The 12,642-nt window shown below is 46.8% G+C and overlaps 1 protein-coding gene across 2 annotated transcripts in view; it reads left to right on the plus strand.

The window, feature by feature from the left end:
* The first annotated feature begins 2,338 nt into the window (after positions 1 to 2,338).
* The window catches only part of PARP8 (poly(ADP-ribose) polymerase family member 8), a 119,178-nt gene continuing 108,874 nt past the window's right edge, over positions 2,339 to 12,642 (plus strand). The window contains exons 1-2 of one of the 2 annotated variants that reach the window (XM_063181135.1): positions 2,339 to 2,721; positions 3,410 to 3,464. In XM_063181135.1, coding sequence (XP_063037205.1) covers positions 2,631 to 2,721; positions 3,410 to 3,464 — 146 coding nt within the window. In that variant the 5' untranslated portion in view covers positions 2,339 to 2,630. The remainder of the gene's footprint in view (positions 2,722 to 3,409; positions 3,465 to 12,642) is intronic. The other variant, XM_063181136.1, reaches the window with a different exon arrangement.

Genomic DNA, 12,642 nt, shown 5'->3' on the forward strand with positions numbered 1-12,642 from the left:
ACCCACTATGAACGAATAATCCGTAGGAGCTGTTTAGAGCAGGGTGAATAGATAAAACCGGAATTTTGTGAATATTCTTTCAATTTTATATCAAACTCGTTTCTACTACTTTCACACCTGATTTTATTAATTATATGTATTGCACTGGGGTGGAGGAATACGCGGTTTTGCAGACTTGACGATTCCTTCCAAGTTATATTATGGTCATTACTTGTTCTGGACTAGAGCCCCAAGCCTGTACCTGGGATGAGCGTTCACTGCTAGGGACTGTACTACCCGAGCCCTCTCCCGAAGCCCTTAGGTCTGCGAGACAGTTTTGCTGAAGAATGAAGGGAGAGGAGCGCAATTAACACCGCGGTGGTCACAGAGATCCTCCTTTTACTGTTTCCATGGGCACGCACACCCGTGGACAGGTTGGAGGGGGAGGCTGGCAGGGCACGGCCGCGGGCCGAGGTGGGGCTGCCGGGCCGTCCTGCGGGCAACGAGCACGGCGGGGCACAGCCCAGCCCAGCCCAGCCCTGCTCCCGGCGGGGCACAGCCCAGCCCTGCCCTGCTCCCGGGGGGGCACAGCCCAGCCCTGCCCTGCTCCCGGCGGGGCACAGCCCAGCCCAGCCCAGCCCTGCTCCCGGCGGGGCACAGCCCAGCCCAGCCCTGCTCTGCGCCCGGCGGGGCACAGCCCAGCCCTGCTCTGCTCCCGGCGGGGCACAGCCCAGCCCAGCCCAGCCCTGCTCCCGGCGGGGCACAGCCCAGCCCAGCCCTGCTCCCGGCGGGGCACAGCCCAGCCCAGCCCAGCCCAGCCCTGCTCCCGGCGGGGCACAGCCCAGCCCAGCCCTGCTCCCGGCGGGGCACAGCCCAGCCCAGCCCAGCCCTGCTCCCGGCGGGGCACAGCCCAGCCCTGCCCTGCCCTGCTCTGCTCCCGGCGGGGCACAGCCCAGCCCAGCCCTGCCCTGCTCCCGGCGGGGCACAGCCCAGCCCAGCCCAGCCCTGCTCCCGGCGGGGCACAGCCCAGCCCAGCCCTGCCCTGCTCCCGGCGGGGCACAGCCCAGCCCTGCCCTGCTCCCGGCGGGGCACAGCCCAGCCCAGCCCTGCTCCCGGCGGGGCACAGCCCAGCCCTGCCCGGCTCTGCTCCCGGCGGGGCACAGCCCAGCCCAGCCCTGCTCCCGGCGGGGCACAGCCCAGCCCAGCCCAGCCCTGCTCCCGGCGGGGCACAGCCCAGCCCTGCCCTGCTCCCGGCGGGGCACAGCCCAGCCCAGCCCTGCTCTGCTCTGCGCCCGGCGGGGCACAGCCCAGCCCAGCCCTGCGCCCGGCGGGGCACAGCCCAGCCCAGCCCTGCTCTGCTCTGCGCCCGGCGGGGCACAGCCCAGCCCAGCCCAGCCCAGCCCTGCTCCCGCCGGGGCACAACCCAGCCCTGCCCTGCTCTGCGCCCGGCGGGGCACAGCCCAGCCCAGCCCTGCTCCCGGCGGGGCACAGCCCAGCCCAGCCCTGCTCTGCTCTGCGCCCGGCGGGCACAGCCCAGCCCTGCCCTGCTCTGCTCCCGGCGGGGCAGCAGCGCGGCCGCCGCGGCACGGCAGAAGCGCGGAGGCGGGCGGCGGGAGAGCCGCAGCGCCGGCAGCGCAGCCCGGCCGCTCTCGGGAAGGGCGGCGCGGGTCGGCATTCCCGCCGGGGGCACGGAGAGCAGCGGGCCCCGCCGGCCGCACCCGCCCTTCTCCTCCGCCCCGCCGCCGGCCTTGCGCAACACGGCGCTGCCCGCTTCCTCCCGGCGCGGCCGGGGAGCCGCCCCGCCGCCCGCGGGCCTCCTCCTGGCATTTCCCAGTTGCTCGGGAGGCGGCGGCAGCCTGTGCCCGGGGCCCGGGCGGGCGGAGGCGAGCGCCGGCAGCAGGGCCGGGACCATCGCGCCCGCCGCCGCCTCCCGGGGCGCCCGCACGGCTCTGTGCATCCGCCTCTTCCTCCCCCCGCGCCGCCTCCGCCGGGGGAGCCGGCGGGGGCCGTACGTGCCGGGCCGGGAGCGAGGGGAGGGTCTGCGGCTCGGCGTCGCTGCAGCAAGCGCCGGCCCCGCCGCGCCGCCAGGGACCGAGTGCGGGTGCCGCCGCCGGCTCTCCGCGCTGTGCTGCTGCCGCTGCTGCTGCTGCGCGGCGATCGCCGCTGCTGGCGGGAGGGGCAGGGATGTGAGCGGCAGCGGCCGGGTCGGCTTGGCCCCCCCCGCCCTCTTTTTTTTTTTTTTCTCCTTTTTTTTTTTTTTTTTTTTTTTTTTTTTTTTCTCTCGCCTCCAAAAAAAGACCAAACCAGCCAATCAACCCCAAAAAACCCAGAGGGCGTGGGGGGGGCGGGGGGGGGGGGATCCCGTGTCGCCGCCGCCACCCTCCGCTGGATCCATTGTGAGGAAATTGCCATTCGCCGGCAGCGGCGGCACATCTGGGCGGGCGCATCTGGGCAAACAACATCGGCTCCCGCCGACTGCCTCCAACGTCCTCCAACCGGCCGAACGGATCTCACCGGGCCGCCGGAGAGGCTCCTGCTCGTCAGCCCCGGGCTCCTTCTTTCGGGCTGAATCTTAAAAAAACCCTGGCAGCGCGGGGGGTGGGGTGGGGTGGAAATAAAGGCTGCTGTTTTTTTCCCCTGGGATTTATTTCATGGGGATGTGTTCAAGACAAGAGAGGATTCAGAAGGATATTGACGTTGTGATCCAAAAGTGCAAGGCGGAAAAGGACTGCCTGTTTGCAGGTGAGTTCGTCCCCGGGCGCCAGGTTGGCGGCGCGGAGGCTCCCGTCGCCGCCGCCGCGCCCGCCCCGGACCGCGCTCCCGCCGTGCCCGTGCCCTTCGCCGCCGTTCCCGGCCGCGGGGCCGCTCTCAGATCCCGTCTTCCTCCTCTCCTTCCGAGGGCATATGAGGGCAGAGGAGACCGGGCGCCGGCCGGGCAGGGGCGGGCGGGCTGGGGGGCGGCATCCCGAGGCGGGGAGCGGAGCGGAGCGGCGGCCGCCCGCAGCAGCCCCGGAGCGCTGGGGCGAGCCCGAGCCCGGCGCAGCCCGCGCGGGTTCGCATCGCGGCTGCTCCCGGGCGGCCGCCCCCGGTGCCCGGGCCGGGGGCACACCCAGCCGCACACGGGGCCCGGTCGGTGCCAGCGGCCCCCGGGCATCGGCGGGGCCGGCGCGGTGCCGGCGGCCGTGAGCCGTCGCGGGAGCCCGGCCGTCGGCTGCCTGTTGCCGTGTGTGACAATGGAATTCCCTGCCGTTGCCATAGCACCGGGCACTTGTTGCGAGGGGCTGGGGGGAGATGCTGCATTTCCTCTGGCTCGCCCCGACTCCCTCTCTCCACCGCCCCCGTGTCGGGAGCTGAATGCTGCTCCGTAAAGCCTCGGCTACTTCAGCCGAAGTAAAGATAAGTTGTAATAAAGCAGCTCTTTGTCTTTCAGATTTCAGGTACTCAGACTCCACCTTTACCTTCACCTATATTGGAGGCTCCAAAAGGTACTTTTTTTACAGTAATGACTCCATTTCCTGGTGGCAGTAAAATGCAGTGGTTCGATAACGTGGCAGGTTTTTTTTGTTTCCTTGTGTTTTGCAAAGGATGATTAAATCATCAGCCTTCGTGCAAACGTAAACTGAGGAAGAGGTGTGGAGGGAGGTGATGAGAAAGGTGATCCTAGTCGTGAAAGGCTCCTTCCTTAGAGTCCTGCTCTGTGAAGCTTTTTGTCTTTGTTTATTTCCTCAATTTATGTAGAGACATAGAATTCCTGCCATATGTGGAACTAACAGAAACATTACAAAGGCATCAATGTATGGCGTAAAGTTAATTCATGTTAAAAAACTGGGAAAAGTTAAGATTGTAATGACAAGTAGGCCAAATTTCACATCAGCAGCTTACTTCAGTGCATGAGAGCCATATTTGGTCCCATGGCAGAGACAAGGCTGTCTGCAGTTGACCAAATTAAATTCCCAAGACATTAAATGAAATGTCAGTATAACCTAGAAGGCTAAAAAAATGTTGTGTTGAATGTTTAAACAGTATTTTTAAGTGGATCCCAGCTTGGGGTCATAAATTGGATTTTACCTGTACACATTTTCAAAATATACTTCAGCATTCATTTGTTGTACTTGCCAGTTTTCAAAAGGAAATGTATGTAGAAACTTGAACACATTTTTCTGCTTTCCCTGATTGTTAGTTATAAGGTACTAAAATAAAAGTGAATGGTAAGTTGGTTTCTTTTAACTAGATCTTTAAAATTTGATGTAGCAAGAGGTTTTGCTTTTATTTTTTGGTTCTTTTTTTTTTAGATAATTCAGTTTCTCTCTACCTTTGTCAGTTATTTTCTTTTGCAGGGTTCGTCACATTAAAGTGCTGCATTCTTTTGTATTCTTTGCAAGTGAACCTGTTAGTGGAGGCAGCACTCCCACAGCCATCCATTGATGCATCAATGCTCCCTCTGTGCATACTTTGGGATCTGGCTGTAGGACCAGACTTCCCCATGGTCCCCAGGCTCCCAAGGCTGCTCAGAAAAATGTTTTCCCACCTGACTACCCTACCACTTCCTACTAAAGGAAAGGACAACTTCTTTCATTTTCAGTGAAGTAGAATATTTCACCCAGTATCTGAGAACCATTATTTTTTTAGGTTGGTCATAGTATGGTTTTTCCTTCCGTATTTTAGTATATACTTTGTTTTGTTGTGGTTTTAAGACAGTTTTGAAAGGATTGATACTGAAACACAGGTCTCACGTGACATAAGCACCTTAGCATAAGAATGAATTCACAAATCCTGAAAGGTGTGGCTGCTCACTTTTGCAAGCAGGGCCTAGCTCTGGTGGGCTAAGGTGATAAGGAAGGAGAGGCATGTTAATTCTCATGAAAGGCAAAAAAAATGCGAAATCGTAAGTTCATAAGTTTTGTTTTAATAGATAGAAATGAGAAGAACGTAATCCATAAAGCACTGTCATGGCAAAGCATTGTATCAGTGGATAAATGTGATGAATGTGATAGGAACTATCTGCCATGTTTGTAACCCTATGATAATGAAACCACAAGTTATGTAAGATCTCTGCCCTTAAAACTGTACCTTTCAGATAAGAAAAAAAAAGGGGGTATGGCAGAATTGTAAAAGTATAAACGCCTGTGTAAAATAAACCACAGTCACACATGCATATGGAGGTACTAACCCCTGCTTGTTCTCTTGACATCAGTAAAGATGTGTGCTTTTCTTTACAGTATCTGCTGTGGAGTAGATTCCTCAAATCAGTACAGTAAAAACTATTTAACAGAGACACCATTTATCATTTAACTAAAATGACTGAATTTGAAAGTTGCTTTGGACTGTTCTCTAAACCAAAGATCATAGAAAAAAACAGGAAGTCAAACCTGTCTATTGTTTCCATTTTCTGAGCTGAATAAAGGGAAAAGCCTAAGGGCATAACTGAGGGCAAACAAACTGGTTTATCAATGTTGAAATAAAATGTTGGCACTTGCTCAGTGAGAAACAGAACAGGGCCTTACATTCCTCAGCCTTGAATTTAAACGGGTCAGCATTTGCTTAGGAAATTGATGACTGAAAAACAGTCTCAGACCTCGATGATTCAAACAGAATTGAGAAGCAATCGTAATGCTTACAGAAATTGGTGGAAGTGGGTTGTTGGAGCACACTCAAATTCCACTTTCCCTTTCACATTTTAAGCACATTAAGAAAGCGTCCTTTTAGGGGAGGGTTTTGTGTTCTCTGTGTTCCCTCCTTGTTTGTGTTGTGATTTAGGAAGTTGTTCTGTGTTATTCCTGGTGTACAGTGGTGTGCTGAGTGACAAGCTTACGCCAGTAAGCTCTCATACATATAAAGGGTGTAAAATGAAAGCTGTTCAGAAAATAATTTCAGCTTTGTACATCAAAGGTGTGTGAGTGGTTTCTTCTTAGAGGAGGCTCTTGTGGAGCAGCAGCAGCTCTACTGCAATGTGTGCAGCATTTGGGCAAGTCTCCAGTAAGGGTCAACAGCAGTGACTTATACATGGTGACATTTTAGGAGAGTGCAAGGTCATCCTAGGACCTTCTTTTTGGCCTTTGGGTACGAGCTTTTTCTTGCTGACACTGCTGCAGCTGTGCTCTTCCTGAGTCGTAACACCATTTTCTGGTTCTTGCTCTCAGGAGTTGTCCCAAAATGATAGAGCCTCTTTCAGATCATGGTCATCAGCCAGTGGGCCCTGTTTCAGATACTCAGCCCAATGACTTTTGTTTTTCCAGTCCACAGGAGCCACAGGCATTAGAGTAATGCCCAGAGCAGTGGATGTTCACTGAAAGGATGTTCACACCAAGAAAAGGTCTGAATGAATAAGAGTAGAGGTGGTGTGTAAGAAAGATTAAAGTATTTTAGTACTTATTATTAGCCATGCCTGTAACTAAATTTTTCATGCTTTGTTTCCTTTACATATTTTTTTTTTTTTAGGTCAGTGTGTAATACGGCCTTGGTTTAGCCATGGTGGTTACATGGAAGAGCAGAAGTCCTTGAAAAAAGACAATTTGTTTGAGAAGCAGGATTCTTTGGCAAATGAATGGTACTAGCAAGTTAAAAATCTCTCTGGGTTTTCCTCAGCATACTGTAGTTGCCTCTAGTGTCCATTATGTTTGTTTATCAGTGGTCTTAAATTTATAAACCCGGAGCTAGACTAACAGTACATCAGGGTAAGTCCATGGAAGTCAGCCTACAGTTGTTTGAGGACCTAAGATTTATTTGTGCTTTTTTCCTTCAAACTGCTAAGTTTATCTGTGTGAGATTTTTTTTCTTGGGACCAGCTTCTCAGGTTTTATCTGATTTTTCCCTTATTGCTTGGATTGATTGAATAGCCTCTTCCTGCACTTTTGAAATATTAAGGTAGTACATAAGCAAGTTGCAGATCCATCCAAATAGATAAGTCTGATACAGAGGACATTTATTATTGCTTATGTGGACTTAACTTGTAATCCCATAGTAAATTAGTAGTAGTTCAGACAATCCTTTTAGAGGGTATTCCTTAATGCACTGTGTTCACACTTCCAAATTATTAGATCTGTTTGTCACTGCAGAGATGTGACCTGTTTTGGGAAGGTTGTAATTAGCAATTTATTAGTGAAAGCATGTCACCATGCATAATGTGGGCACTAAGTAGAGGGCAGATTGTTTATCAATTTAATATGTTTTTATTTCCTTGTCAGAAAGCAATAAGTAGGTTGATTTCTTATAAAAAGAGGTGTTCAGCCAGGTGCTGTGACTGTGCAAGATTTATTCTTCTTTAACTATATCTAGAAGAAAATTTAAAAATTAGGTTTTTTTTTCCTGCAGGATCTAAAACAGATATTAAATTGTGAACATGTGGAGTTCTCCATTTTAAAAGAATCTCTAGTGTTCTTTTTCTGTCCCTGTATGAAACACTGTTCCTCCAGAAACCAAGCAGACTGAACAGATCTGCTGATCTGTCATCTTTCAGATAAAAATGCATGCTGCCCTGAAGTTGTTTTCAGTTTATATGTCATTTGACATGCTTTACATAGAAACAGTGCTTGGTTGTCCTGAAAAAAGATATTTTCTCTTTAGTATTTTTTCCACCCTGCTCTTTTTTTTTTCCCTGAGGCCAAACAAGGACATCATATCAGTCCTGAAATACTTCTTCATTCAAATACGTTCTTAACTCTCATTGGCAGTGAAGGACAATGACGATAAGGTTGTGCATGAGAACTGATAATGAGATCTAATACTGCAGCATATTGCAACTAGGTAACACCTGAACATGCAGATTCATTTTGCCAGCAAAGTACTCGTCTCCTGTTCCTGCAGTGGACTTACATTCTGCCCTCTGTACTTCAGCACGGTGATTGTAACAGCGGCAGTTCTGGAAAAGCAAGGAAGTTTTGGTCTTTTTTTTTTTTTTAATTAGTTTTGCTTAAAATAATGACAGCTTGTTATCTTATGTGGTTTTCATTTTGAATATTTGGCTTTTTGTGTTTTATTCAGGAAGTTACTGTAGAATCAGACACTCTCATGTAAAATGATGAGTTACTTTCCATTTCACTGTAGTAGTGAAGCATTTCACAGATAGGGAGCTGTGCCACTGAAAGAGTGACTAAATTGCTTGTAACTTATAGCTAGAGATGAAACCACTATCTGAAGTTCTAGCACATTATGTCCACAAGGTGTTTAAACCACTTGAAAATAAATAGGTGCAGATAACTTTTTTCTCCCCTTTTATGGTATGCTCTATTGATTCTTCTGTGGATTTATAAAACTGCCTACATGAGAGATTCCATTTGGTGAATAATTTTTGAAATTCTGGTGTAATAATGATAGCACTGAAGTCTTTGGTACACAAAGTTGTAAAGAAAAACATGTTTGGGCAAATGATACATATCTTAATATTGATGCTCATTTTAGGTAAAATACAGGAAAAAAGAGAAAACTGAAAAACAGTTTTTAAACTAGAACATGAAATTGTGTCCATCAGAAAATCCCAAAATGAAGCACATTTGTTTGGTTGGTTTTCTTTATTTCCAAAATCATGTAGTTTTTTCAAAATCAGTGTCTTTTGGATTGGGCTCAGCTCCTCTGTCAGGTTTGTTACATGGCAGTGTGCTTACTGGCTGTGCCAGGATTGGAAGGGCAAGGTTGGACTGTTCCTTTTGGAAACAGTGGTAGCTTACATAAGATGAAAGTATGGCTTACCAAAGTGAGAACTTGATTTTAATGGAATTCATTGCCCTGACTGATTTTAGTTTAGATGTAATGAGTTTATTGCAGAGCCTAGGAAGGGCTGGTGCAAGCACAGTTCATCTCCTGGCGCTGATGGCTGTGTATGACTTTTGTGTTCAGGTTATTAAGTAGGTAATTACATTCTCTTGCAGTAAGAGAGGGGTGAAAACTAGATACACAGTTTTTACCTAGCCATCTGTTAATTGCTGATTCAGAATACCTGGAAATTTCTACATCTTTCAGTTTTAAATTTCCTATCAAATATGGCTTAACATTTTTTGCTATTACTACACCATTTCCTACACTGTTTCCATGAGAGAGAAGTCTGTGGTATGAGATAGGAATTTAGTTTAGCTATAACATGGCAAGAATTGTGATTTTCATTTTTTCACTAAAGATTCTTTAGATAAGGTAATGTTGAATACAGCTTTGGGCACTCAAAAATAGCAGTTTTGGGTCAGGCATTACTAAAACTTCGTGTTTAAAAACTCTCTCTAAGACAAGTGGTTTTTATTCTACAGCTTCTGTTAATATACCTTCATTCTAACTGTATACTACTTCTAGTATTGTCTGTGTGCAGTACGTACGTGAAACCTATCCATACATTTTTGTAGACAGTTTTTTGTTAAATGCTGCAAGTTCAGTAGGTGTGATTTAACAAATTACTCATCCTAGAAACAGATCTGGTAGAACACAATAGTAAGAGGGCATCATTAAGTCCAATGCTAAAAGGTTGTGAAAAGCAAAATTGCCACTACCATTCTACTCATGGTGATACTGAGCTCGACTTATTTTGCTGGGTTTGTGTCTGACAGCTCCTTCTTACCTTGCTATTAAAAAGTCTGAAATTAACTCTGTCCCTATCACTGCATCATGTAATAAACATATACTTCAGGGAGAGCATGATCTTGTGGAGATCCTGTTCAGGTTGGGTGAAGCAAGCTGCCCTCTTTCAGCTGCCTACTGTACTGATACTAAGAACAGCTGCTTTACATTGTGAACCCCTTCCTTTCTGTGGGAAAAATGTGGTTTTAGGCATTTAAATTAATGGTCTAGTTTTCAGCAGTGTCAAGCTGCCTCGCCACATAGCAGTCTTGGTATTACCATAGGTTGTTCAGCACGTTTTAAAAGCATCATCATTTTTATTGCAAGTGTTTTTGCCATACAGATGTATGCACTGTTTTTTGAATGGTTTTCCAGCATGGAGTTGGGGAAAGTGCTTGAATGTCTTTACAGAAAACAATTTCAGTGACTTCTTTCTCTACTTTCATCACATATTTTAACATATTAGTACCTAAAAATAAACCTGTAGGATGTCACTGTTAAAATGTTAATGTGGTACGACAAATAAATTTGAAAGCGGAGTTCACTCTGCCAAAATTAATTTAGATCATTTTCCTCTATATTGGGACTAATGCCATTTCTGCCTTTTCCTGTTAGTCTCTACTAATTTCCCATATATTTCATTGCTCATAAATAAAGATCTGAAGATACCTGTTGGCGTATTTTTTTCCGTGGATTACTTACTGTGTAGAACCTGAATTCTCATTTGAGTCAAACCACTCCCAAGTCAAAATAGTTTCAGCACCTAGAGTGAAAGTAAATTTAAACTTGCTGGAAGAGTTCACTTAAAACTAAGAAAGGGATGAAATGTGCGTAAATCTAAAAAATGTCCAATGTATAATTCTATTTCAGCATTAAATAAATCCTATGGAAGAGGACAATTTATGTCCTCCTTGCTACGGGAGGGTGAAGATTTTTACAGGTATTTCATGGAATATGCCTCATCTGAGGAAAAGCTCCTTTTTAATGACAAAATTGACTCATAAGAGTAAACCTATTGTCCCATGTAGCAGTAGCTGGAAAGTCTTACTGAAAGAAGAGAGCCCTAGCAAGGTACAGAATTAACATCTCCTTCCCCTGACAGTCCTCTGCACGCTCACACAAGATAGCATCCATCCCACTTCTATGGGCAGAAGAGCAAGAAAGTGCCTTGAGTAAGGAACGGGGGCAGTTGTTTCTTTCACAATGTCAGAGTTCTCTGGGGGTTTTGCATCAGAAATTGTATTCCCCTACTGCTAGGGCATCCAAGTAAGCCATGGTCTTGCACATGCTCATGCAAGGCAGCAGCAGAAAACTGCCTTGGTCCAGTGCTTTGAGCACCTTTCTTCTGTAGCTTGCTTGAAGGCAGAGGATTTGTGTGAGCCTGCCTTGTCTTCTCTTGTCTGTCACAGAAGATGGTGGCATATCCTGGCAATTAGGATGGAACTGAATTGTTCTGAGGGAAAGGTCTGTAATGCTCAGTGGGAGCCTGTCTGGAGCCAGGAATTAAGGGCAAAGAGGAAGCTCAAAGAAACTAGCTAACCCTTCAGATGTTTCCTTCCAGCCTCAAGGCATTGATCAGAAATAAAAAGGGCAACAGCATGTCACCTGGATAATGAAATATACTGTTTGCCAAAACTGAGTGCAAAAAATGGTCACATACCATTTGTAGAAAGGAGTATGTAATTAAAGGATAAATTCCTTTTGGATTGTGTAGCATTCTGCATTTCATCTTGTGCAGGCTCCTATCTTCAAATCTTGTTGCTTTAAATAAGTGTTCCATTTTAAGCTTTTAGAGAAGAATTTTTTCACATTAAGAGCCAGGCTAGAAGACAGCATTGCTTTGCACCATTAAGATGTCATCTTTCTGCCCAAAAAGGTGTTTGTGACAGACACTGGTTGGTCTCAAGTAGAAAAAATAGTCTATGGATTAGACACAGTATTTCAGATCATTAGCTTTTCAGCAAATTATTTTTTCTCTGTGTGTGTGTGTGTGTAATCACTCCTTCTTGCTTATTCTTCTTCCTTAATGCTGAAAAAGTCATCCTGGATAGGGAATTCTCACCCCAGAATATTCACACACAGTAAAATATTAAAATAATTAGGATGCTCTTCTGTCGGTCTGGAGTTGATAAAGGTGTTGAAACCAGGAAGAATTCCATTGTAATAAAAGTACCTGTTGATAGTCAGCTTCTTGGTGTGATTTACAGCTCTGAGTCTAGAGTGGTTCTGCTGATGTGATCAGGCTCACTTGTGTCCACGGTGATACTGCTGAATATTTGGCTTTATGCTGACTACTCATAGTGAACAGTGTTTGGTTTTTTTTTTAGTATAAGTGGGGGAAATTCTGAAGACCAGAATTCTGTTTTCTGTCACCTTTGCAGATGTTTTCTCATTTTTGTGTACTTTTGTGGATTGGAGAGCTGCAATCTATCCATGGAAAAAACTCTGTTTCGTGCATGCTCACCAGGTTGCTGATGTTGCTGAGGGCATGGACAGATGGCCAGTTGTCAAATTCGTGCTCCTCTGTCTTTCTAGCCCTAGCATGTGAAAACCTGGTTGTCACAGAGTCATCTTTTAAGAATGTAATCTTCTGGGCCACATGAAAAGCCTCTTTACCTGTCATTCAGTCAGAATCAGTATCAATTCTTAAGCTGAGTCTGGAAATGGTTCAAGATCTTCTTGTAGGTATAACCCATTAGTTAAAAGAGAATTGATGAGTTCTTCTCAAGGACAATTCAGTGAAAAAAACGAAAAGGATCACACTGATTTTGTCTATATTGAAAGTGTGTGAAATCTAGTCATTTCAATATATATTTTTGCTACAATGGAAACATAGGAAAAGAAAATTGTACAGTATTTCAGACCAAAAAGAAAGACATTCAAGTATAAAAATCTTCTGGAAAACCTACTTGGTTTATACTGTAGAGCAGAAGTTATGGGCACTATCAGTAGTCTTCTGTTACAGACAGGGATTGTTTTAATGCCGTTCTGTGAATTTTTCATGAACTCTTTCATACATGGTTGTAGCTATAGTAGAGTTACAGCTGAAAACTGGACATGCTAATTCTGCTCTTTTAAGAAAGTATAATGTTAAAGAATTATTTTGCTGTGAAGACTTTTAACCAT

Source organism: Melospiza melodia, chromosome Z, assembly GCF_035770615.1.
Source record: "Melospiza melodia melodia isolate bMelMel2 chromosome Z, bMelMel2.pri, whole genome shotgun sequence".
In the NCBI taxonomy this organism is placed as follows: Eukaryota; Metazoa; Chordata; class Aves; order Passeriformes; family Passerellidae; genus Melospiza; species Melospiza melodia.